Source organism: Centroberyx gerrardi, chromosome 4, assembly GCF_048128805.1.
Source record: "Centroberyx gerrardi isolate f3 chromosome 4, fCenGer3.hap1.cur.20231027, whole genome shotgun sequence".
Taxonomy (NCBI): Eukaryota; Metazoa; Chordata; class Actinopteri; order Beryciformes; family Berycidae; genus Centroberyx; species Centroberyx gerrardi.
The window spans coordinates 15,614,512-15,642,385 of record NC_136000.1 but is presented as its reverse complement, the minus strand read 5'-3'; the positions used below and the strand labels follow the sequence as shown (position 1 = coordinate 15,642,385).

Here is a 27,874-nt window from a genome sequence, read left to right as displayed (position 1 = left end):
ACAAGAGCTGGATATCGGTGAAAATTGTTCGATACTGGTTCCAAAACTTAAAATTCAATTCCCGTTCTAAATCAGTTATTTTTTTTCAATACCTTTCTGTGTTGAATGACAACAAATTTCATTTCTTTTTGTATATTTGTGCAGGCCATCTGCAGACAATTTGGCTCCATGTTTTAAGAATTCAGCTTTTTATAGCTTTGATGCCATGTGATGCTTAAAATTGATACACCACCAAAAGTCTGTACTAGATATCATTAGGTATCATTTTTCAATACCCAGCCCTAATCACTATAGATTTTTTTGAAGCTTAGTGAATGTGCCAAGAGAGAGCAACTGTTACTAGTCTCAAATCCTCACACACGTCCCAGAATACCTAATGAAGTAACATACATTTAATTTATGCAACAGAGCATACCAAATATGTGACATTACACCCACTGACTATTTGCATTAAGAAGTCCAGAGAAGTTAAGCACATTATTTTGTGTAGATCTCTAAAATAATTCTTGCTTTTGATAGTGGTGCTTGATAGGATTGGAGAATGACTTAAAATAAATTCCTTTTCAGTTCATGATTATCTAACAGATTATGAGAAAAAAATGCTGCTAAAACACAAATGATTAAGACGTACATGAAAGAAAATTCAACACAGATGAGACAACAATTCAGCTTTTCCTTCAAACTAATAACAAAGACATTGAAACAAATTGTCTTAAAACACTTTGAACTGTGCAGGTGATCAAAACCAAGATTAAGTACATTTGAGAAAAGGGGTATCAGAATCTTGGAAATGTCTGTCAGACATGTTAAGGCAAATATTAGTTTCTTTCTCCCATTTTAGGCCATCTTTAAGACAACAGTTGTGTTTACAGCTACATTGACGCCGATGTTCAAATAACACCAAACACTGGTCACTACTTCCTACTTCAGGCCACGGCTAATTAAGGTGAAATGAAATCACAGGTTGCGTTGATTCAGATTGTACCTGCCTTGGTACAAAGATGGTAAAAATTACACAATCCAGTTTGTTAAAGGCATCTCTACTATATCCAGTAGTATAATGTCAAAATGTAACATTCACTGAAGTGAATTATTATTTTCCAACTAAATCCCATACTAAACCGCATCGAGACATTAACCAAAGCAGAAACAAATCAAGTGGAAATGTGGGGACTATGCCAAGTTGAATACCCTGTACGCTTTAAAACTGCATGTAGAGCTGATACTGTATGTTTAAAAGACCAATTTGTAGGCATTCATCTTCAACATTAACATGAGAGGTACGACTACTGTGTGGCAGTAAATACAATGGTAACCAGTAGACTTGAGATGTGTCAAAGGTTTCTATTTTTTCCTCACATAATGAAAAGGCAATTCATGGTAGGCTAGGTGTTGGTGGAATTAGCACTGGTTTTGCACAAGCACTAACTTGAAACCAACATAATGGTAGTTGGAAGAGTGGTTTTCTGGCATTCCAACATGTCTTGGAAATGGAGCAGGGCGATGGCAGAAAGCTACATGATAAAAACTAAAACATCAAACCAGGAGACACAAGTCCTAACCACAAATTCTGGGGGAAAATACAAGGTAACACATCTTGAAACAAACTTTTTGTATTTCTTAATCATGTGTGTTAGATCAGAAACTTGTAGTGTTTCAATTCAGTAGGGTTTGTATGGGTGACGATTTTGTCTAAATTTTAAAAGAAATGAAGTTGTCAGTTCACCAGGCTATATTATTATATGGCCAGAGGAGAGATAGATTGCTTATGTCTTGCCCATATTATTGTCATTATGTGATTTCATTATTGTAACTTACTGATTTAAACCCTAACAATATGAATTAAGGTGTTACGTTCACATTTGACTTATGTACCATTACTGAAACAGCAAATAAACAAATTTCTTTGTACTTAAATACAGGCTTTAGTAGCATTTGTTTTCCGCTATGATTGTACCATCAAATTAATACGTTTACACAAATCAATGCTTTAGTCCTGACAAAAAAAGACAAAGGATAAAATTAAAAAATGCAATTCGGCAGGAGGGATCACATCTATTTTGCATTTTAGATAGAAAAAAATGGATTTGGCTTTCACTGTGTCATCTAACCATTTTACAGCAGAACAATATCCAGCCATTACAACAACAATCATTCTTAAAAACTATAGTATTAAAGGGCATCATTTGATCACGAGTTGGTGGTCTTGGCCCACTTTTGAAAAGAGAACCTTGCTCCTCGATTCCATTAACACTTGGAGGAGTAAAGTGAATAGTGTTTCAGCTTTTATCCAAGGTCCTTAACACTCCGGGACCCAGCTGGGCAGTCTTTTGGTCCATGTGGAGTCTTTTGGTCCAGTCATGTTACACCCTGCTGAGGGTAAAGGCCAGCGACTAGGAGGGTTCCTGCGTTTGGTCATAATCCATGATCAGGCCTTTGATATGCGACAGTTTCTGATGCAGGTACTCGCATCGCTTCTTCTCTTCCCGGTACCCAGGAAACTTCTAAAGAGAAAAAAAGGGGGCATCAGTGAGCTTCCAATAATACATAAAAGACTGTGACACAATGAGAGAAGAGAAGAGAAAGAAAAACATTCTTACTTTCTTATACTTTCTGTACTTTTGTAGTATTTGGTCCTCCATAAGCTGGAAGGATTGAAAGAAAACAGTGTTAGCCTGCCATGTGTCTGATGTGTTCTCTGTTTTAGAAAGAGTGTTATGTTGAAAATGGAGCAGCCATTGGTTCCTGGTCCAGGCAGTACCTTGTACTCTTGTGTTCCAGGCGAGAGAGTGTTGATCTTTGAGCCCAACTGAACAAACATCTCTGTGATAGTACCAATCCGGTCGTGAAGGGCTCTGTATTCATCATACTCGGCACAGAAGTCGTCCTTGTACTGCTGACGCTGCTCCAACGCTGTTATGATGCTGTATTTTCTGAAAGGATAAACATAAATATCTTCAGAACTAAAAGTATAGTGGGGGAGCATGAAACAAGAAGCCATTTTTTCCCCCTTAACTTTACCCAGTAGATGGCACTGTAGAACGCTGCAGTGAATAGTCTGACACGTCACGGATTTAACAGTGTGATGTGTTGTCCAGATGTATAAATGAAAGACATTAGATCATTTGTTTTCAAAGTCATTCTCAGTGAAGCTTTGTGACAGCCCATTAAGACATTTGTTTTTTTCTTCCCACTATTTATGTGAATGATTTGAAGCTGAACCTAAATCTTTTAGGGCAAATCGGTGTCTTTTCTCAACAAAAATAATAAAAGAAGGTAGACTCTGAAACAAAATCTTGATCATATCAACAACAACTCAGGTGGCCCCATCGGTTTTGTGACAAACTGTTTATTTTTGTAGTGCGGTTTTGAAATGCCTACTGAATCTGGGAGTACAATTTAGAAACCCAGGTGGCTGTGAGGGGCACAATATTTGAACTTACATTAAATAGTCAGGCAGTTCCTCTGCTGAGGTTCGATTGACAGGTGTTTTTGCTCCATCATGGTCTGTAGATAAACACACGCGCACAAAGACAGAAAAAAAAAGGTTAAAGCAATCTGCCAATGCAAATGAGATAAAACCCCCCATCATATCGAGGCTGATGGAATCGTTTATCACTGTCCCTGATAAGAGATCTGCTCCAAGGCAGGCGGTGACGTCAGCAGCGCAGAGTAGGAGGCAACGCTGCCTGCTGACTCGCTGGACCGTAGGTCACCCAGCTGTTCCACAGTCAATCATCAACAGACTAGACCGGGGAGTGAGGGCTAGAGGGCGGAGAACAACACACACGGCGCTCTCAAATGAAAACGTTGTTTGAATTGCTCTTTGTGGGCTTCTGATGGCAACTGTAACTCACCCCTGAAATTGGAGCATTTTTCCCTTTACAATGGCTAGACGGAAACGGATAGTGTCATGGCCAGGACAAATAATATAAAGCAGATTCATTACAGTATAGCAGGTGAAAGCAAGGATGAGACTAAAACTTTCCAAATAAGTAATTTTCATTGCCATTTACCGTTGAGATTTTCTTGGTTCTGCTTCAGGTCTGGGCTGGTCTCTATCCAGTCCGGTTTTAAGCGCTCTCGTTCCTTGTCTTTGTGCTTTTTGGACCTCTTCTTTTTATGTTGGCCATTGGCGAACTGATGGTCAGTGCAAATGGAGGTCTCAGTCTGTGGGGGCTTGGGGCTGGGTGCGGTAGGGGCCGGCTCCATCCTCTCCGGTTTGGGAACAGTAGATGAGCTGCTGAGTTTGTGCCGTGAGTAAAGACCATTTGGGCTCCCCTGGATGTGATTGTTGGTTCTTTCAAACTCCATTTTGGTCTGTACACTAGTGTTTCCTTGGCTAGAGGAGCTACGAACCCCATTGGGGCCGTGGTCTCCATTGGAGGGGGACTGCAGAGGCAAACACTGGTCTAAAAGTCTTTGTTTCTTGGGGGTCTGACAGTTGGATGGGTCAGAGGGCAATGGACGTTTCTGCAAAAACAAGGACAGAAAATGATACATTTTGCTGTAAAATCTTTTGGTTATGTTTTATAAAGACCCACTATTATTTGAGGGTAAATTATGTTACATGGGAACATCCTAACTGGACCCTGAAATGAGATGTGCCGAAATTGTCCGTAGCACATGCATAAATACGAAACAGATGCAGATGAAGAAACGTAGCTTTCATTCCCCTCTGAAATGTATTTAGTGTCATGCTGCTTAATGTAATCACACTTCTTACTGGAAGATATTACAGAAATATAATAATTCCAGCAATCTGCAATAGAGGAAAATCCCTAACCATTCTCAGTCCTATGAGAAAGCAGCAGCAACAGGGGAAGGTATAATTCATTTGAGGTGAATAATTACCACAGAGAGACTCTTGGCAGGACTGAGTTGTGAAGGAGAGTCTCCGGGGGTTTTGTGGAATGAATGGTTGGACTGGAGACTCTTCAACTGGTTACTGTGGAGTGGCTGGAGTTTCCTGAAGAGACATTAAGAACATATCACCTTCGATTAGCCAGTTATTCTTATTGTACTAGGTAAATGGGCTGTAAAGATAAACAGGAAGATACAGTATGTAGGCCATGACACTCCCTTTGACAGATTTATGATTTAGTGTGTAAACAGCACTTCAATTATCATTTGTAATGGCACGGCTTCCAAAGAAATGACAGGTGTGGGACTTTTTCCACAGAAGAAAGCATAGGTTGAATCATGAAGAGGCCTTTGGTTAAAAATTTATGACAATCATTGGCAGGCAAAGTCTGAGTCTGCCTCAACACGACTTTCAACAAATTAATTAAGATGCTCGTCTTTAAACAACCTAATTTATTTGTGTCATCACAAAATAACATTCAGCCCCTATTACGACATTTGGAGTATTATCAGTGCCGCTTGCGTGTTTCTGTGTTATGTTTTCTCTTGTGACTCTCCGGTGATAACATCTACAGGAGGCAACCACAAAGGCTGAGCGGTGTCCAGTGAGCAGAACAATAGTAGCAGATTTAAGCTCTGCAGGACCAAACCCTCTCCTCTGGCAATCTGCTTCCTACAGCTCCTTCCTCATACAGACGTCACTAGAACAAGAGAATAGTCATTCCTCCCAGTGGATGCACGCAACCTTTTCAACCATATGATCTGTGTAATCACCAGTGGAGTTTACGGCATTTTTAACATAACTAACCAAGTCGGCCAGCCTGCACTGAAAGGATCCAGTCAAAAAAAAGTCAGTCCTCTGCAATAAACTACATGAAAAAATTATGAAGTTTACATTTACAGGCTACCACAGACCGTATACATCCTGCTCACTCTTGGCAAAACATTTTGATAACTTTTACTGTAAGCATTTTTAAATTTAGCAAGAGTTGTGAACAGAGGGGGTTGTGAAATCACCCAGCAGGGCTTGCAGTTTTTCCAAAACGTCCATGAAGCACATGGCCAGAGTGTTTACTGGCAGGCAGAGGACACGTATGAGGGGCGCAGCTCATCCTGAAAAGCTCGGCCTTGCTACTCTGAGCCTCCCATGCTAATGCCATTTGGCAACACCATGCAGTGAATATTTTCCTCTGCTTTGATGTGCCCATTAAGAGATTCATCAGTGCAGAGAAGTAGTCATTTAGTAGCTCCCTTTTCAACATGATCACAGCAGACATCTACATTAATCCAGCGGCCTGGCTGTATTAACGCCAGCACATTGTCAAAATGCATCAATCCCCCAACGCTTAGAAACACTCTTTTCCATGTTATCTGGCCAAAGGTGTCTGTGAAAGTGTAAAAGAAATGTAAAAAAGGAAAGTTATGGGTTTCCAAGTTGACTTTCTTCATGGAACAAAACACAAAAAAATAAAACGATGAAAACGAATTGCATTTATGAGTATTATGGCTCACTTGATGCATGAACAATAATGGAAATCACACCCACCGGGTCAGGAGCCTATGGATGAGTTGCTTCTCCTCCTCTAGATAGCCGGGCCAGTCTCTCTGCACATGCCTGTAGAGCTCATCCTTCAGACTGTAGCTGTGATCCTTAGAGTTCAGCTTCGCAATCTGGAAACCAATGGCTCCAAAATGTTAATAAAGCAACAGGAAGGAGACTGAATACAACAAGTCATTTGTCAGGGTGAGAATCCAGCCGACGATCTGAGGTTGTAAAAGCTTCACAGCGTGTTAACTTGCAACGCCTTGACCCCACCTTATATTTAAAGACCTTTTTGCACCTCAGTGGCTCTACAGTCGCCTGAACGGCTCGTGTCGACGAAATAGTTTAACCTTGCGCTGCTAGAACATCTAATTCTGAAACAAATCTACCCAGAATGCCTCTCAAACCGCTTCCAATTCTTAAAGTAGTCGGAGCCCAGCAGGAGACACCCCACCCCTCTCCTGTCAAAACACAATCTTCTCCTCCAAAGATAATTAAAGCACAGCCCTAATTACAGCTACCAGCGGCGGCACAGTCTCCACTTGATGACTGCAGTGGGACACTCAAACATAGTGAGCACAGGAAACACGCCTGAAATAAACTTACTGAAATCACCCTTTTAGAGTTTTAGCTGTACAACAGTAGGCTGTAAATGGAGCCAGTATCATTAGCAGAAGTAGCAGCAGTGAGGGACTACTTTATGTTTGCAGTTTTAAACCATGAAGTGATATCAATTGACTCTAAATGCAGCTGTATTTCAATTTAGCCCACTTTTTATGAACCTGTAGTTTTTATGCTTGTGATAATGGGTTCCGTTTAATTTTTTCTTGTTTCTGAAGTGATGTTTTAAAATGGGATTATTCCTATAAAATCATAATACATAGTCCAACATTCACTATTTTTGCATTTCCCCTTACATTTTCAGTATTTAATCACCAGTCAACTCTGTGTCTGTGTAGCAATGTGCCAGATATCTCACCTCATCCAGGACTGAGGTCAGGTCAGCCTTGTCCTTTGGACTGGCCCTCTCCCTCTCCAGCCACAGTAGCAGCTCAGGTTTCCTGTAGGGTTTTAAGGCCAGGAGGTGAATGACGCGGTCCCTCAAGGGCCGGTGTGCCACAGGGCTGGGAACCAGGCTCCTCTTGTTGCTGGGGGAGTGCTTGTTGCTGCTGTCTGTTCCTGATACTAGACCCTGCTTCCTCTGGACCTTCACACACTTACCTAAGATCAAAACAAAGGGAAGCACAGCAATGTTTCAATATGACATTTGTGATTGTATTTGTATGGTTGTTTTGACGGCATAATTTCCCATCAAACTTCTGCCAAGATAAGTACAGTCTTCTTTCATTGATAGTGGTAGTGATTGGAAAAGTTATCACAGGAATAAACTAAAGCTGTTCTTGAATGGCCATACAGTCAGCGCATTATACAAAACTAAAGAGGAGCAAAGGGATTATACCTAGTCATCAGGATTCACATACACTGACAGTGCCTTGAAAAGCCCAGCCAAGATATCATTCCTGATCCAGTCCTCAGGCCAGTTATGCAAACCAGAGCCTGGTTTTGAAATGTGAAAGAAGGCCTTCACAGGAGATACAATCTAATACACTTAATCTTCATCATATCTTGTAATGTAATATGCTAAATGCAAATGCTAAAGACAGGTACAGCCCTTTCAGCTCCATGTAAAGCAGCTTTAAACATATATTTTAATACATATTTAAATACCTTGAACCTGTGCTCATGCAGTTTCTGTGTTGGTGTGCAGAGGCAGTGTTGTGAGTGGAACACAGTGAAAGGGTTGACAGTAGGGTTAACCTACTGCTGAGTAAACAGAGGAGCATGGAAACTAAAGCAACTAACACAGAGAGGCCCTTTCTTCCTGTTGCAGTACTAATTCAGCTGGACCCAGGCAGGCAGGGAACGGCAGTGCTTATAGATATCTGCCGACCGTAATCTCATTACAATTTTAAGCCATACTTTGGAAGGTGCTATAGCACGAAGACGCGCAGCCTCTACACAGGGACAATGTAGTATCATATAGCTGACATTTTGACCATTAACACAGAAGATATCTATCCTTTTTAAAATGCTCTTGGCATTTCTGTATGTCCACAGTGATTTGAATCAAGTAAGAAAAGAGTGAAGCAAAGTATGCACAATCTGTATTTTTAAGGTGCCAAGGCGTGCTAAGCTATTTATTTTTCCACAACAGTGGGAACTGCCATTACCTGCAGCAATGAAATGATCATGGGAAATTAAAATATCAAGAACCCCAGCATATTGCCTGCCTCAGAAGAATCAAAAGGAGTCTTTTAAATAAACTTTATCCAAGGTAGTTCATCTCTGCTTCGCCAAATCCAACAGTCTTTCAGAAACTTGTTTCAACATCTACCTCCCTTGGCTCAAGTCATGGAGATTTTAGTCAAATATCCTCCTGCACTGAAACAACCTGTGCTGCCACATTTCAAACACGCAGCAACAAGAACCATTGTTTGAAGGTAATAAATTAAAGCAGCTTGAGGGAAGTTTTCAAACTGTCAGCGCATCTTTTCCACAAGCATGCCTGTCATGAAGGTTAAGATAACTGATGTGGTTCCACTGTTGTGGTAATACTATTTGTGCAATGATCCAATAAAAAACAGCAACTGTGATACTTTTGGCTCGGTTATGGTGCATCAGTAATAAATTAGGTGACTTCATAACTTAGTTGAATTTATAGTTAACTGTTTTCAAAAGCATGAAGGACTTGCCCAAAACTACCAGTGCACACATTTCACTTGCCCATTTGTCAGTGACCTTAAATGCCTCTTTTCCCTTGGATGGAGTGAACTTTGAAACATACACATTATATTCTAAATCATGGACATTTTTCTACTCTGCAACCTATGATTGTGAGTTGATATATACAGACATTTTTCAGATGAGTATAGCATTATTGTGCCACAAAAGGAGTGTCAGTCACCACAAAAGGATTGTGCGCTCTCCATAGCATATGGCACATAAATACATAACCACTTCCTTTCACTTTTGTTTGATTCTTCCTCTGCAAGTCACACTGTCCACGGATAGAGAAGTCCAGTTATGCGCTTGGGAAAATGAGCATGTGTTTCTAACCATCTTTTTCAACATTTATCAGTGCCAGATACATTAAATTTAATAGAATTGTGCAAGAGCCCCTGAGAGGCTGTATCAGCAGCAAAGCATGGCATGTAATGTCTAGAAACTGGCTTCAACAGCAGGCTTATGCGGCAATTACCCTAAACGTTATGTTGCAGTTATGTTCATCACAGCATGTTTCCATTCATAAAACATCATCTACACAAGCATTTAAATTCACAAGGGACCTCTAAATGCCATGAAGCCTCATGGCTAAATCATTTAAAAAGATGCAGCATGTTCAATTTAACAGACAATGACACTAAAACCATAGCCAAGGCAAGGAGTAGGCTGTGAAAAAAAAGAAAATTAACTGGAAAAAGGGGGTCTCAAGTCAGACCCCCAGTACTCAAGGTTAACTATGGCCTCTTCTTTAAATGATGTTCAGAAATTATACAATATTTCATCAAATGAAAACTAATCAAATCCCAGTCGCCGTAATTAAACTTTTAGGCAAAACTTCATCCACTCAGCATGAGACTTGTTAGCGCATACTTCTGGCAAACTCAATCACATTAATGGTGCTGGCAGGCAAGTTGGCACAGTGCCTGAGCAATCTGGTCAAAATGAAGGGAAAATTACGAGAAATAGAGGCATCCCTCTTGCATGAATAATTGCAACCCAGTGCTTTGATCAATTATGTGATAACTTCCACACCATATGGCAATTATCAGCAGGACGAAATGGTGAGAAGCAATGGATTAGAAACACTCTGGGAACATAAAACTCCTCGGTTATCTGTCCTTGATCCCTATGTGCTTAAAGGCTGCCACGCAAACTGAGGTTGGAACATACAGCAGAATGCAGAGACAGCCATTAAGTGAAGACTTACTTGGCCCTGGTTTGATCTCAATTGCTGAGCGGCTCCAGATGTCCTTCTCCACCTGAGACATGCGCTCCCGGGTCATCTGGTAGGAGTCATCTGTGGCACAAACTGTGATCTTGTCCTGAATGCTGCCCTGGCCCTCCAGGTGCTCCCTGCCCTCCCTTTTTGGAGAAGAGGAGAGGAGAGGAGACAAAACAGGACAAGAGAGAAGACTTAACTTAAAATTGACAAATTTTCTGGCACAGCTCAATCGATAGGCCATATATCAAACATAGTTTTAGAGTTTAGTTGTAGTGCAAAATATGGTTTCTTTATCACACACATGACTGTCTCTGTGACTGTGTGTGGCCAGTCATGTGTTAAAGCATCAATCTAAACAACAAGTGAGGAATTATGAAGGCTAAAAGACTCCTCTGAGCTGCGGGCCAAATGAAGCAGCACTAATGTAACCCTTCAACCAACCCATTGACCCTGTGTGGCCCACAAATACCAGATGACCGTTTGCAATTATTTCTGGTCACACCTTTGAGGTCAGTTGTGGCATGTCAGCCTTTGGATATTATTATAGAACTTGTTGAATACATGTTTGAATATAGCCTGATAATGTGCTGTCTGTTGTTGTTGCAGTAAACATGAGGGCATGGGCTGCTTGAATTGGTAATAGGAAATGTATTTAAGAGAGAGGCCACTGTTTGAGAAGCCCTGTGGTCTCAGTCTGACACCGAACTTGCTATGAATTCCATTTGTGGTTGACTGTGAAAACAGTGAAGTGTGCTGCTTACCCTGAGACATATTGGTGAATGCAGTCAAAGCTGGACTGAGGTTTGTCTTTGCTGTCGCTGGATAGGTAGAAGGAGAAGACTCTGAGTGCATCAGGAGATTCAGGAGACGGCGCTGGGATCTTTATGTACTGTCCAAGAAAAAACAACGAGTATGAAGTTATTAAAAACAATGATAATTCAGAAATGCAGGATGTCTTTGCGATGAGTTGGACTGAGACCATGATGTCTTAAAGTTGCAAGATCTATATCTAACTTCAAATGACTTCAGTTCAGAACTGAAGCCCTGCTATAGCATTACAGTGTCATCTATAACACAATGTTTCTCTGTCATTACCAGCTGAATGTTAGGTCTTATCAGATAGATTTTGTTCATTAGGTTGCACACACTATTATGTGCTATATTATATACTAATATATATATACTAATATCCATCCTGTTAGACAACACAATGTAAATAGCACTGAGAAGGGAGTCTTCTTTAAATACTGGTTGCACAGTATGTCAACATACAATACCAAATTATCCATATTTACTCTTCATTTCTTATCTCTGAAATTGCTTTATTTCTTGACTTTGAAACTGCTACACTCACCATCCACTAATAACATCCGAAATGTATGAGCAGTTTAAAAGCACAAATGTATTTTAGTAGCAGTGTAAGCGTGAATGCCACACCAGCTTCCATTGTTGTAACTCATGGTAATTATTAACTTGCAACAGTGTTACAATGTTCTATATTACACTCTCTGACACACTTGCGTCTATCTGCCAGTATTGCTGACTTTGTGTTTGTGTGGTGTATGAGTGTGAAGAGTGGTGTGTTATATAAGATATAAGATATAGGTTGTAAGATGTTATATAAGATATATAGAGTGATGTGTTATAGTGCATTTTATCTCTCCAAGATGTAGCCTAATCTGATTGAATGTAATCTCAAAGTGGAAAAACACTGGATAAAGTAAAGCAACTAAACAACTTAAGTAAAAAATGTCTTTTATTGAATCTGACGAGAGCAGGCTTGAGTCGCTGATTTCTGTTTTTATTCAAGCAATAAATGTGACCTAAATAATCCCCAATTTAAGCCAATCACAGAGGCTCCATGGGACCTCCCAGGTCAGAGATGATGACCTGTAGCCAGCCATGGGCGGAGCCTGTCTGAAAGGCAAACCATAACAATAGTATAGTGGATGGCTTTGTACTTGGGCGATAACCTCTTCTGTCATATACCGTCCATGGCTCCCTAGCAACAAACAAGCCAGCAGGGTGCCGTCTGTCTCTGTCAGAAACCTGTTACATATAATGACCTAAAAACCTACTTCCACTAAAAGGCTAGTTCAACATAGAAAGTCATTAACCAACAGGTAATATGTATGTCCTTTAAAACATATTGGGCAGCGGCTCTCTTTTGCATTGCCTGCAGCTGTGTTTCAGCCTGAAAATGGACAGTTTGGTACTTTTGTTGGTAGTGTGTCCTAGATTCAGGAGAGGGCCAATGATTATCACCCATTCTTACCCAGCACGGATACAGCCTTACTGATGTCTAGAACTGTGTACAGCTTTATCATATTTACAGTGAGATTGCTGCAACCGCTCTAATTGCGTCTCTTTCACCTCTCATTTTGGAGCACACCGCATGGTAACATGTTCAGCCAAAGGACAAAGGCTTTTTTACTGCAGGTCTCAAGACAAACAAATGCCAGTCAGAGGGACTTGAAACTGCCTCTTTAGTTATCAGCGGTAAGTGATTGATTATGGGCTGACTGGCAGAGAGCGCAGTGCCCCTGGCAGATGTGGCAGGCAGGACCATAGCTGTCACAAATGCCCAGTCATGCAGCAAAGCCATAAGCAGTTTTTGCAGCGTGGAGCCAATGAACAGCTCCTCTTTCAACACCCCTCCTCCTCTTCTGAAACCCAACGCATGCCATTCACCCTACCCCCATCAGCCTCTAGCTTTCCTTAATGTGCACAGCCCACCCATCTCAACACAAAACGCAAAGCAGCCCACAAGGCCACGGACACTTGAGACACACAACTGACCATTAATTCTGACCTATTTATGTCCAGCCGCTCGCATGAAGTGGTATGGCAGAATCCCGCAAATGTCTGCTTTGGGTTTTACGCTAATTAACTACGATCAACCAAAAAAGCATCAAAGTGAGCAGGCCCAACAGACGAGCCATGTCCTCAGGACCTATTACTTCAAGACACTGTCTAAAGTGGTAGCCGCCTTGACCAAAATTAGAAGCAACAAGTCATAAAAAGAGAGAGATGGAGGTCAAAGCATGCAGAATTGCAATGAAGAACAATTTGGGTCTTAAAATGAGAATGCCGCTAAACAAAAGCTGGCTTGCCCTCAGACGACAGCGCAGCCCGTGATTTACAGTTTTAGCTTTGCAATCATGGTAACCCTGCGATTCACCCACCCCCACAGTGCCACCGCATCCCCTCTCCCCCTCTGTGCCGGCGGTGTGAGCCCCCCTCCAGCCATGCGTTAGATTTGCCTGTCACCCCCATCCATGCCACCGTGCACACTTCACATTCTAATTCTAATCAATGTCAACCAGGTCAGACTGTTCAGAGGTCGCCCCCGTTTTATTCACAGCTTCCTTCTCCAGCTTCATAACCATATGTCATTTAACCCATTAGTTCCCAGCTCCTGCCTCCTAAAGGGGAGCCTATCTCCATCACCTTGGGATCACAGGACTGATTTGTTTTGGCGTCACAGAGCGCAGTATGAAAACGGCTTAAAAGCATGGGGTGCTCCGACTTAAACCTCAATCTGAGCGAAGGAGGAATGTCCAAAACTGCTATCTGTCCCTCAGCAGAAGAGTTATTAAACATGCCAGTTCACAAACCAATAGGCTTCTGCATTTTGAGATGTGAACGGGATTTCAGGGTGTAAAGTTGTGACTAGTAATGACTGCAGAAAGGAGCTATCATCACATCAAATTCATGCAAAGCGGTCTATATGTCACCATCCCACCCAAACTGATGAAATCCACTGTGACTCTTGATTTGTTCAGTGACACCACCCACACAGACAGGTTAGTCATCCTGGAGCTACTGTCAGTCAAGGAGGTGGTGTAGAGTTACACAGAGCCGCTGACTCATAGAGGTCCCAGTGTGGAGCGTCGGTCTGATCCCATGGGCTCCCAGGCCACGGCCCCAGGCAGTGTGTGTGTGTGTGTGCATGGCCTTTCCATCTCTTTTTAAGCAGAGGGAGCCCCACACTCCCACAGGTCACATGCAGGGAGTGAGGTCAAACATCTCCTAAGCTACACCGCGGCCGAGGGTTTAGGCCCCACTTCACCCAAAAGAAACTATTAGCAGTCAAACGCCGTGATATATGTCATCCATACAATGAAGAAACAAAAACAGGCAAAAAAGTCAAGGGAACTGAACACAGGGTTTGAAATCCACAATCCACAATCTAAATGTCAACAAAATGGTAGATGAGCCACAAAAAAGAAAAAGGAAAAAAAAAACACACACACACAAGAGGGATATTTTTTTCGTTCTCAAATTGACTAACAGAGCTCTAGACACGCACACACATTCATGTAACTGAAAGAAGCTCTGGGTAAATGTGTCCAACAAACAGCATTTGTTTGTACACTGATAAAGAGCATGTGACAGCAAATTAGTTTTAAATAGATTTTGGAACTGTAAAATATTTGCTTTGTTTGGAAGCATTGGAGTAAACAATAAATCACTGACATCAATACTTTGTAACTTTCTCATCAAGCTCTTATCCAGATATATGCTGTTACATGCTTCTCTTTTATACAAAATATTGTTTCTACACATTATTGAGAATATGCCGAATACCGCTAATGTTAGCTGAGGCAAAGAGTCAACAATAAAAAATGAATCCTCAGAGAATGCCTGTTTTCCACAAGTTCTTTTCAGTCAGAAAAATATGTCAGTCACTTTTAAAAAATTCAATTTTCATAAGATATTTGTATTGTGTTTTGAGCTATGGTACAAAATCTGTTTCTGATATGTAATTTGAATTTGCTGTTGGCCTGTTGTAAAAGTCCTTGATTATTAAACTGGTGTTATTTGTCCGGCTCTGAACCAGGGGAAGAATTCATTAAAATGCTTATAGTCCTTAGTATTCTAATTATGATTGTAGAACTGCAAGTCCTTTAATCTGATGATTAATTAATCAGACTGAAGGCTTAATGGGATATTATTATAATCAGAGTATACTGTTAACATGTGTCAGTTTAATAAAATTACTTTTATAATCAGATGAAGACCGACATATTGGTGTACATGTTAACATAGTGAGTAAGTGAACTGCCTCCAGAAAAAAAACAGAGAGACGTGTAGTAATGCTGCCCACTGTTATGATATGACTAAAGCTTAGCCGTTGGACAGTTATGGTCGTAGCAGCCAAATGGCATCAGAATGGCAATCCTTAGCACCTTGTCAGTGCAGCCCCCCATGGAGTGTACAGGCTGATACAATAACTGCCTCTGTGGCCCCGGCGCTGCCACATCTGCTACTCCAGGCCCTGTGTGTTTGGAGATGTCAAATACTTTCAGCCTGTTGTAAGGTGTGAACTGGACTGGAACGGAAAAACTTGGCAGGGGGCTCTGCAGTTGAACAAGGACAAAGGGCACGATCGGTGATGTCCATGCAAAACTCCATCTTTAACTCCCAGAGCATGTAAAGTCTACTCATCTTTGATCGGGTTAAACAGTATTCTTAACCCTCCCGTTTGGTGAGGGATGAGAAAATAGTTTCACTAAGGAGATCTGCTCTTCTTTCTTCTTTCTGCCGCTGCAAGCCAAACATCTGCTGGGAAAGATGAGAGGATGGTTTCTCTCTCCTTCTGTCTTTGCTCTGCAGACGAAAGGGAGAAGGCAAGGTTCCCAGCTCTGGTATTTGGCGTGGCAGCACTGTGATGGGAGCAGGCGCCTGGATATGTGATTTACTCCGAAGTCTTTGCCTCCTGCCCCTGTCTGTACTGACACTAGTTACCATTGTCTTCTCATCTGAGCCTGCTCAGCCATGGCTGCTCTGAGAGCTGCCCGTCTTTTGTTCTAGCTTCTTCCCCCACAGAGCTGAGTGCAATGGCCTGTCGGCCCGCCTGGATTATTCATGAACAGCGGGGACGTGTGGCTGTGTGTTGTTGGGGGGTAAAGGGGGGGACTGGGGGTTGGGGGGTAGAAGGGGGGGGGGGTATTCTCCCGGTAGAGCCTGTGCATGATGGGTAGTCCTACATAGTCCTCCCTTTGGAATGTGCTAAACATTGCTAAGCGACTCAGCAGTGAAGAGGGGGATGGATCATGGCTGGGGCCAATGTGTTTGTTCCTATGAATCTATCTCTATTTTGACTGCATGCTGTATGTAAGTGCAAAGTTGAAAACAAATGTCAGCCATGGATAAAAGTGATTGTTACCATGGTTCCTCTAATGGGTTCCACAAGTTGAGCCATTGGTCAGACAATAAAAAGCATTCAAGTGTCAGTTGAGCAGAACACAATATTTCAGCGACACATGCAGGCAAGCAAGGATGGAGATGCTGGCAAACAACACCTCAGAGAAATGCAGGGTCAAATTAGTTATTGCCGTATACTCTCCCCAAGCTATTTACAGTATGATCTATGATTCCGTTGTGACTCATTCGTTGAAAACACAATGCGTGACATCACCTCTTAAGGTCTAAATCATGCTTTCAGAGAGCCTGGATGTGCTGGTTCCTGTGTCTATTCATTGAGGGGGGTTGGTAGAGACAGGAAAGCAAAGGAAGGGGGTGGGGATTGACGGGAGCAGTGTGGGGATATGGGGATGGGCAATTGTCGAGCATCCCCCAAGGTACTGCCTCTTATGCCAAGCAAAATCAGTCTTTTCCAAGAAGCTGGGGCTAATCTGTCAACCTCAACAAACACACATCTCCTCACCTCCCCCAACCCCACCCCCACCCGTCCTTAGGTGCCTCCTTCTCTGATAGACAGAGGGATGGAAACAACACTGCTGGCCATCTTTTAAAAGCCCACAATTACACTCACAAAAAGGCAGATGATAACATAATAGCATAATCCACCGCTTTCTCTCATCTCGATATGTAAATTCAAAAATACATAAAAAAAATCAAAGGGTAAATCTATAGATGCAAAGAAACACTTAAATCCCCACAGACTATGCTTTTCTGTACACACACCTTTCTACTGCCAGCCTTCCCTAATTTGCATAAAATGGTGAAAGTGTTTGGAAGTCAGGAAATTCTCTTCAGTATTAAAACTCACATGCACGGAAACCAATAATGTGTTTTTCTCGTTGGTTCCTAGCTGTTTCGCTGGAGCAATCCCGAACCACTTGGAGCGTTGTACTATACTCCCATTACTGGACTTTTTTCTCCACGCAAGCAGGCAGTCTGTAATCCTTTAACAATTCACAGATTGTGCATTGGAAAGTATGTCCAAACCTGATTAACTTGCAGGGAAACTCGGAGGAACAAGGGAAAATCCAAAACATACACCAAGATGTGAGGTGTAAAGTGAAGTGATAAGCCCTGCTAATCAACAAACTGTCAAACACACAATGTACAACTAGGGGTGAGGAAATTCAGGGACCTTTGATGTGATTACTATTTTTGCGGTCCCAATTCAATGTGATCATGATTATCAATACATTGCAATTGTCGATTTGAGTCAATACAATAGACCATTTTTGTATTTTTCAAACTATTGAAGGCAGTAAACAATTGACTACCTTTATGAATTAAGTTATATCTTCATTGTGATTGTTACTGCTAGTGCTTATGAAAAGAAGAGGAAAGGATGATAGGTAAAATCATTTTCAAGGACCATCAAAATCTGTATTTCATATTTGTATCTAGTTGTATTTTGCCTTGGAGAACAGGAATCATCTACCAGATGGTATGATTTGACTATAATAATTCATAATAACATGACTATCTGAAACAGAAATTATATAATCCCAATTTTTATATGAATTCTCCCCCCCCCCCACACACACACTATAATCAGTGACCTCAGAACAGAATTCATCAGTATCCTTTTTGCACAGTGTATATCTTCCATCACAAATCTACTAAGAATTACATAAGCTGGTTAAATCTCTTTCCGTCTTTAGGTTAAACAATAGCTCTCTGGTGCTGCTCTCAAGCTCCCGGGTTTAGGCTTTATAGAAACCTAGCAATGTTGTACACAAAAACACTGCTCCCTGACCATGTTTCTGTCATTGTGTTTATTTGCAGCGCCAGTGTTGCTCATATCCTGTTGTGCTACATTTTTAAATCCAGGAAAAAATAATGTTTGTGATAAGCAAGCACCAGCACCAGATAAAGCATTTCCTTATTCCAGCCCTGCTCTTTTTTTTTTTTTTTTTACCTCATCAAGACTCCTTGAATGATTAATAATCTAAAGCTTTGCACAGGAAGATAACATTTGTCACAGGTCATTTAATTGATAACTTCCTTATTATTATTACCTAAATATTTTAATATCTTAATGATTCCTGGTTTTAAAGCATTTAGCCTATAAGTGATACAGGATTCTTTTGAAACATGTCCAAGATATTAAATGATAATCCAAACATACAGAGGGACAAGACTATTTTACTGCAAAGAGTATTATAGTCTGTAGTCTCAGGTATTCACTAACTTTCGTGAGAATATTATAAACATTAATATAAACAAGCAAGCTTACTTTTCAACTTGGCTAAAACACACCGTCACCATTAGTCATCCTGGTTAGAGATAAATCTCCAAGGGGCTCCGCCAGCTCCATTAGTGCTGAACAATAGTCTCTATCAATCCAAATAAACCATGTATTTTCTGGCACTTTAGAGCACCAGATTGCCATATTGGACACCGTGTAATTAAAAATGTGTTTGGATATACCTCAGACAATGGCCAGACTAATAAGCAAATTTTGAGTCTGATGTCAGTGCCAATATCTGCAGAGTGATATCTGACATACTGTCACTTAAGATAGAGGCCTCTCTGCTGTCCCTAACCTCACAGATTTGGCTTTTGTGGAGTAAATCCTATTCTTACTTGTCATAAATCATCCCTCTCTAAACCTCGAAATTTAAAAGTCACCTAGTCACAAGTATATGCTGCATTTTTGGCAAATTTAATGGTTCTTTTCCCACATGGTCCGGTGTTAAAAAAGTGTTAAAATAAACCATAAGTGATGCCAGAGTCACCAGAGGGCTCAGAGCACAGGGACATGAGTGTGGTCCCTGGGACAGGCAGAGGTTTTGTCTTGTTAAAGGACATGTCAGCATGGACGGCTGTTGACACTGGCTGTCACTGGGATCACACCTATGACCTTCATGCAACAGGATGGCCTTTCTTAAGCCCACAGTATACTTGCTCCGGAAACAGTTTTCGGCAGGTTCTTGGGGACAAAAGGACACATTTGCCCCGCATTGGCTTTGGCCTCCGCTGGCTGAACTAGTCAAATTCATTGCACACCAGCCCCCACTGCGCGACCGTCTGCAATTGGTGTAAAATATCACATGATTGGTTGTGTTGCCTTGCGGAAAAGTGTCTCCACTTCCTTTTTGCGGTTCAGTGCCCTTGTTTACATCTCCGTGCTGATATCTCCTGGCCAACTCTTCAACATGAAGCGTTTCGAGGCTCGGCTTGCTGAGCTTGTTAGAGGATATCTGCTCCTTTATGACCGATCAAACAGTTTCTAAATCCTCATATTCCCTCAGACGCCTTTGTCGGTCTTTCATCGCAGCCATTGTTGTTTGTTCTGCTCTGAGTTTTTGTCACTGCTATTTCCGGTTTCCCTGGGTTACGGTTACCTCTTTAATCTTCATGCTCCCCCACTGGCCTGGAGTGTAAATAAACAAACAACACAAAGCCGCAACGAGAATGCACAAATTTGTATGTGGCGCCGTGTTCAACTGTTTCTAATTCGGGCAAGTTTGACTTTGTTGTTAGTATTCTCTCGCCTTTAGGCCACAGTGCCTCCCCAGTGTTGGTGAATTGATTTCTGATCTTTAGAAAATACATTTTAACTGCCCCAGTCACAATAAAGCCCTTTACGATCCCTTGTTTGAAGCTATGGAATACGATAATGACAGAGGCGCTCGCTAAAGAAAAGTCTTCCTTAACTGGAGCATCTCATGAGGCTTGTTCCTGAAATATGTGATCTAAAAATCCTGAGGCCAACGGCTTCGGCGGGAAAACAGTGGGTCTCAGACGAGAAGGGCATACAGGGACTTTTGCCTCGCTTAACACATCTGGATGAATAGAGCGGCGTGTGCCCTTTCAGACACACGTGGGACAACTCTCCCACTCACTGCTGAGCCACTGGGAGAGGACGGCTCTCAAACCGCATTCCTGTTATTGTTATTCTAATTAGCTTACAGAAAAGGAAAAAAAAAAAAAACTGACGGGTGCGCATGTGTGCACACATACACACACACACATACACACTGCAAAAGCTTATTTGCAGTGTGAGCGGGAGGCAAAGTGCTGTGGTGGTGGGGGTAGAGTCAGAGCAGCCGTGTGTGAGATGGAGGCCCTGATGTCTCCCAAGGATTCAGCCGAGGCACGGGGTGAAACGGCACAATAATCAAGAGGGCAGGCGGGAGGGAGCCCAGGGGAAGCTAAGCCTTCACACACAGTCGTCATGAGAATATCTCAAAGAGGGCTGCTACATTCCCCTCATCTCAGCACCACTACCTTTACATGGCAGCTGTGCACATAAATACAGACAAGGCCATAAACAAAAATATCCTCTCAATTACTGTGGCAATTCACCATGTATGAATGGAAGAGGAAATGACACCAGTGTCACACCTGACACGGTAATACAATGTTCTAATGTAATATCCATTACAGCCACAAAAAGACAAAGTGATTCACTCACAACACTTCTATTCACATGGAACAGTATAATATTGAACGACTCAAGGAAATGTCTCAACTTGGCAATGCAATAAGTGGGATAAAGTGTTTACTAGTCAGTACACAAGCACAAGTGGAAAAATCTAGTCGAATTCCAATAACAAGAAATATGTCCTTTTAAATACTGAGCAGTATTGCGGTCGAGTGGGAAAAACACTTCCCAATCAATAAGTGCCCTTCAGCATGGATCTAAGAAAGAAGAATACAAGAATCTTTTTTTTTCAAAATGGGTATAAAACATGCCGGTAAGGAGGCTGCATTGCCAGCCCTAAAGGAAAATAAGCACTAGGATGTGAAATTCCAGGCCATGGGAACCCAGACCAGTACTGAATATATTCCTCAATCCCTGGTGATTATTTCAATCGAATTTCTTTTCAACTGCAACCTTTTATGGACTGAGAAAAGAATTTCTCTTTTCTTCTCTTATTTCTTTACAGTTGCATCACCGTCTCCACTTTTAACTTGCACCGTTGCAAGTTTTTCTTTTCTTTCACCGCTCAGAAAGCCAGTTATTGTTCAAGCTTCTTCAATGTCCCTTTCCTCCAATGCCCTCCAATTTTGAAGACCTTATTTGGACGAGTAAAAGTAGAGGCATGTCCTATCAGGAGCCGTATGCATCAAGTTAGCTAAATTTGAAAGCAATATTTTTTATTGTTGCTGTTATGAGTAAGTTTCACAGCTCCCTTGAACACTGGTTTCAAAGGAATCTGAGGGCCCTTGCCTTTCATTGCATGATTACAAGCTTGGCAGACAATTTACAGTAGTAGGGCTAAATGCCACAGGGTCAGAGAGAAAAGCAGCCGAAAACCTCTGCGTGCTATTTCTTGATAGGAGCCCTGGAGTGGCGCCAGGACAGCAGTTTGAAGAATTCCACTGGTTTTGTGGCCCTGGAGGTGCCCCCTCGCAGGAAATGTGACATGAGCCGGCAAGAACCGAGATCACAAGGACCAGCCGTGGCTTTTGTGATGGAGCTCCACGTCTGCCAATTGTCAGCGGACACAAGCCTTGCCGCACACTACACATGACCTCTTGAATCCCATGCTGTTTTAAGGGAAGAGGGTGAGCTCCTCCAACCCTGGAGAAGGAGAAATGGCCGGGGTGCAAATGCAGGATAAGAATAAGCAGGCGAATATCTGCATCTGTAGCGCTGTAGCCCTCCAACCTGGAGACACAGATACTGGTTATCCCCTCACTCTGTTGTACGCCAGACTGCCATGATCACCAACATCCTCCCCCCACTAACGGCTTAATCTGGTCTCCCCCACCAATGGCTGCAGCTACCTCATTAATGCCCAATCGTCCAGCTCGGGGACTATTGTCGGAGGGGGAGGGAGCCTATGCTTGAATTCCGCAAAGCAATTTGAATATGTAATGTGCCAACCAAGATATAATCACCAAATCCTATTCAGTGATTAAAGCACACTTAAATTGCGCACACTTAACATTGCTCCACAGAAAGACCCTTATAAGCATGTTAATCTACTGTCCCTTTTACATATGTCCGATTACACGTTTACATGTATTATTTGGTGTTTTGGCCATATTTTTGTGTATGTTTCCAGTGCCGCCCAGATAAGCAGAGATAACAATTCCACCGCTCCCGTACCATTCCTGTATTTCAGATCTTTCATGTCTGCACAGAGACAACAGGCGTGGAGACATGGGGCTCCCTGGGGTTCACCAACTCCCCTGCCTCCTCCCCCTCTCTGAACAAAGCCTCCCCAGTTGCAAGCCTGACCCAGTAACCTGGCTAGCAGCCTGGGGGTATAGCGTACCCTGTCTTACGGCTTCCAGGGCCTGTGTGAGCACACAGGGCCGGCGTTTGTGTACAGAGCAAAGTCACTTTCGTCAATGCAATCGGCTCTTGCGGGGATTAGAACAGCTCCTTTTAGACAGGGCCGATTGTGTGGTAAATGTGTAGTAGCCTAGCAGGCAGAGCTGGGGAGGGTGTTCTAGTGGCTGGGCTAATCTGGCTGGACACAGGCATCTTTCTTCACAGCCGCTTCACAGGAATGCCCTCTCGCTTTCATTGCCAAGTGTTTTTGTAGATTATATACCTACTCTCCTTACATACACAATCCAGGATATTTGACACAACGTGCTGTATTTGAGCAAACCAGTGCTACTTTTCCCCCCCTCAATAAAAATCCTCAACATTCAAGGCTTGGGGTACTGAGAAAATAATGTAGATATGCATTTACAGCAACCATATTCCCTGTGTGGATCACTGGGTCTTTCAATTCCCATACTTAAACAAATATGACAACAACTCCTTTCCATGTACCTTAAAGCTAATGAAAACAACCAGATGAAACGATGAGAATATCATCACATTTGCTCAGTGGACGCATGCGACAGCTTATCGGATGCGTAGGAATCGAATAAGATTCTGCAGAGGAACTGTCACAAGTGTGCTCCGCCGCAAATCATAACTAATTAACGCATTCAATTTCTGCAGCATTAGGAAGAGTATGCAAAACAACTTACCCCCTGGTTCCCCTTGAAGCAAATTGCTGGCTGATTTGGTAGCGATTCCTGTAAGGAGAGAAAAAAGAGGAACCGGTTACTGATTCAGCCTTTGTAATACAGTCGAATAGCGTTCATCCTTAATCTGATGGACAGCTCATACGTCATATAATGTTATGAGGGAAAATGTATCACCATTGTTCCAGCATGGATTTCTGTAGATAACAAGGCCACCGTAACAGTATCTGTTCTGATGAGACAAGCTTGGTAAACTTTACCCATTAAATGACAAAAATTACCATAATTGCCATTTCCCATCTGATTTTGCCCCAGTGAATTACTGTCACATTGCTATGTAGTCAGGTCTACAGATGAAGGGGATCCGGCCCTAATCTTCAGAGGAATGTGTCTGATTAATCAATCTAGCCTACAGAAAACTTTGCGCATGTCAATCAGTTTGCAGAGAGTGTGTGTGTGTGTGTGTGTGTTTTTCAGCTGATTTCCCATCTAAATGAGTAAAGGTTACAACAGTTCCCCGAGGAAAGGCTAAGCTCATTCTGAAACCAATTACACTTCTTTATAAAAGGTACTTTTTATGTGCCCTCTGTACAGTGACTTGCAGAAAACTGTGTTCCCTGCACAACACTGTTCTCCCAGTAAACCTTTATTTAACAGTGAGAGCGGAGTGGACCTGGTTTGAGGTTCCCGAACAACAAAATGTTTCTTTTTCCACCTATTGTCAAGACTGAAATATTTAAAAAATAAAAGAAAAAAAGCATATTGCCTTTGAGGCAAGATGATACATGGTTAATAGATAAGGCAGCTGTGGCCATGATCAACAGAACTCTTCATCTGTTGTTAATGGTTTTGGGAGATCCCCATCTTCTTACATTGTATTGTTGTGATTTTCTTTGCCATCCTTTGGCTTTTGACATTGATTGAAATAAACATTACATTACAATACATTTTAAAGCCCCAAACGTTTGCTGCACATTACAAACCCATGCTGTCTTGGGTTATTATTAATCTGGGAACCCTGTTAAAGAAACTTTTGAGGAGTCCAAATTTGACATCTTCCAAGAGAGATTCAACATTTTCCTCCATGGAGGACAATAAACTATCTATCTATCTATCTATCTCTATCTATCTATCTATTTGCCTATCTGCCTACCTACATACCTTAGGAAAAACTGAAGTCATTTAGGCCTATATTGTTAAGTTTTTATTTGGTATCCCTGCTTATGACTGCTTATATGAAAATGATGAATCATACCGTGGAGTATGAGTAGGGTCCTTTACATATTATTTCACTCACTAGAAGTTAATACAATTAGAGACGGCAAAGAATGACTCTTTTTCACTGTAGGTTTCACTGCCCCTCTCTCCACCTACAGTATAGACTATAATGCAATTCATAACACACGGGGATCCGCGGTCTAAAGGCGTGTTTGTTCGGCTGGTCCTTGACATGGAAAAGTTTGCAGTGAGCCCTCCTGCGTGGTGGCCTGGAGGAAGTCGTCAGGCGCTGTGTGACTGGGGAAAACGGCACAGAAAGTTTACGCTGCCTCGCGGACCAATGAGCTGTGGAGCTGGGCGGGCTCCGGACGTGTAAAGGGCAAAAACAATAATACACAAGAGCCCAGCAACAACTTGCCGAGCCCCACCACCCAATAAGCAACCAAGTTTGGGATGGGATTGAACACGGTCGACTAATGAACCCACGTCCAGCTCCAGTTTAACGGTGTACAGCCAGTTAAGCAACTTATCGCCGGAATAGGTCTGTTTCTTTTTGACGGTTCACAAGACTCAAACCAAATGAGACTATAATCATAACTACCATTTCCCCGGTAAAGGCAATTTGGATCCACTATCTAGGTATAATCTAATCGACCATAAAAACAACCCATAGCAATAAAACAGTCTCCCGGAATACTTATAATTTGCCTGATAGCCCATTCATTACTTCCATTTATTTAGAGCGACTGAGCAGAAAAAGACAGCCTTATTCTTTACATTTAATGATTGACAAGCTTGTGTTTTCGCCTGTACTGCAGAGCCTAAATAATGCATTTCAGATGCAGATGTATGGCTACAAAGCAGAGACAACACAGCAGGCTTCTACAGCTCACAGCAAACCTTTCGTATGGGAACTTTAATACATTTTGGGTTTCGGGAAGATGGTGCTTTGGTTAACAAGCAAACAAGCACAACTCGAATTCAGGTCAAAATACATTTTCCTCACAGCTTCTATGAGAATGCAATGAAATCCGTTCATTCATCAAAGTCTATTGCATAGCCTATTATGATCATAATAAATCAAGCCTGCCTTATACTGTAACTGTCTGAGGCATAATAAACGAACACAGCCTACATAGACACCCATGCTATTGTCGATTTGACTTGAACGGTCGGCTGACTATTGAAGTATTTTAACTTTTTTTTTTATCTAAAAGTAAAAGCGTGCTCTATTTTCAATGGAGAATTTACAGTTCTCGTAGTTGGGGGATGATTTAAAAGACACACACACACACACACACACACACACAGAGAGAGAGAGAGAGAGACAAGCTGGCAAATTCAACCCAATCGGTTCCTTACCTTCAGGTTCTGATAGGCTTCGAGCGTCCGGATGGCAGTGTCAGTGAGTTTTACATGATACAGAGTTTTATTCGGGGTGTTTTTGTTGATTTTTCCACAGGAGAGCCCATACCGATGCTCCTGTCTCAGCGCTGCCATTTCTACAACTGAAGGCAATTGGCGACATTCTCGTTGAAACGTCATGTAGAACCTATAGGCGGAGTTAAGTCCTGCCAGCGCACGTCAAGCACGTCACACGCGCGCGCGCGCACACACACACACACACACACACACACACACACACACACACACACACACACACACACACATATATAAAGTGGTTACAAACTATTTTATTTTCACTTTTTAGATCATAGCCTACTTGTATTTGTATTATTGATTTTCAACCTTTTCTTTTTATCTCGTCTATCCTCAACTCTTGAACTGGAATTGAATTAGCCTAATGCTCTCTCTCTCTCTCTCTCTCTCTCTCTCTCTCTCTCTCTCTCTCACACACACACACACACACACACACACACACACACACACATAGACACAAAATAAAGTATGTATAGAAAGGTTTACATCCATATTCTAGACAAATGGCACAATTTATTAAAAATAAATTGGCACTTCAAAAAAGCTTTATAGCATTTAATTCTGTTTGTGAAACGCCATATTTCCTTCTTGAAGTGCAGAAAAATTACATATTTACAGCCTGAGATACTTTTTATCTACAGAAATTGCATTAATTGTGATCCGATCAAAACCTATGAAATGGTAGAATTGATTAATTCCTGAATAAAAAGGTGAAATAACAAATTCCAAACAAATCTCAAGATTAGACATCTTTAAAGGTATTATGTTTGTGGCCTGCCAACACTGTGCAGTCAGACAGATGAAGTGAATCAGAGAATGAAAAATATGGAATTTGGGTTAATTAAAGCTGTAATCCCTGACGGACAAGATGCTCTGGCTGTGGATTAAGGAGCCGTCTCACAGTCAACAATGCAGTGTTTATTTACCATATGGCTATGAGGACGTTGATGTCCATCTAACTGTGCTATTAACATCACAAGCATTTTGGTAGAGATTGAGTGAGCAAAGACTTGAAGAGTAGTAAACATTAATCTACTTCATAACAATCTAGTTGACACAACCCAATACATTTTCAATGCTGTAGTATTTGCAATTACATTTCTCTACTCACTATGTCACTCTGCTGTCCAAACTATTATACTATATACTACTACTATACTATACTATAGACACATCATTATCAGTTATTCAATGTAGGCGTTGATCTGTACATTGTACCTCTATTCTACTCAAGTACAGGTTAAAACTAGTTTTGATGTTGCCTCCATCTTGCCGTATCTTTTATTTGCCCTCTAAGTATGAAAAAGTTATTCTACAACATTTGGCATGGCAGTCAAATACTTGGGTGACTTTTCCTATTATAACATTATAGTGAAATCTCTAAATACAAAACAAAATTAGTGTTCCTTTTGAACTCACTCTATTTGAACTATTGCGTTTAGGTAAAAGGTGAAGTGAAAAATTACTTAGTAATGATGCCATTCATTTGAAGTGTGGTGATTTATAACAAGTCAAGTCAATTTTTATTTTTATAGCACATTTCATACAACACACATAGCACACATTTCATACATAACACAGTCATAATGTCTTGCTAAACACTTTATGACTGCTTCATGACATATTCATGAATGCTATTACAACCCTTATATCAG

The 27,874-nt window shown here is 41.6% G+C and overlaps 1 protein-coding gene across 1 annotated transcript; it reads right to left on the bottom strand.

Moving 5' to 3' along the window:
- Positions 1-1,655: 1,655 nt before the first annotated feature.
- On the bottom strand, positions 1,656-26,279 carry LOC139928657 (RNA polymerase II elongation factor ELL2). Its single transcript, XM_071921282.2, has 12 exons — positions 26,142-26,279; positions 23,565-23,612; positions 11,174-11,301; positions 10,398-10,552; positions 7,386-7,627; positions 6,410-6,534; positions 4,855-4,969; positions 4,017-4,473; positions 3,444-3,507; positions 2,762-2,933; positions 2,601-2,645; positions 1,656-2,504 (listed from the first exon to the last, which is right to left on the bottom strand). Exons 1-12 carry the CDS (start codon positions 26,277-26,279, stop codon positions 2,394-2,396), a joined length of 1,800 nt encoding a protein of 599 aa, XP_071777383.2. The 3' UTR covers positions 1,656-2,393.
- Positions 26,280-27,874: the final 1,595 nt, after the last annotated feature.

Excerpts from the sequence above, each read along its gene's own strand:
- LOC139928657 (XM_071921282.2), bottom strand. The coding sequence starts at position 26,279 with ATGGCAGCGCTGAGACAGGAGCATCGGTATGGGCTCTCCTGTGGAAAA. Across the intron at positions 11,302-23,564 it reads GCTTCAAGGGGAACCAGGGG|TACATAAAGATCCCAGCGCC; the intron begins GTAAGTTGTTTT and ends TTTCTTGGACAG. Across the intron at positions 6,535-7,385 it reads TGACCTCAGTCCTGGATGAG|ATTGCGAAGCTGAACTCTAA; the intron begins GTGAGATATCTG and ends ATTGGTTTCCAG.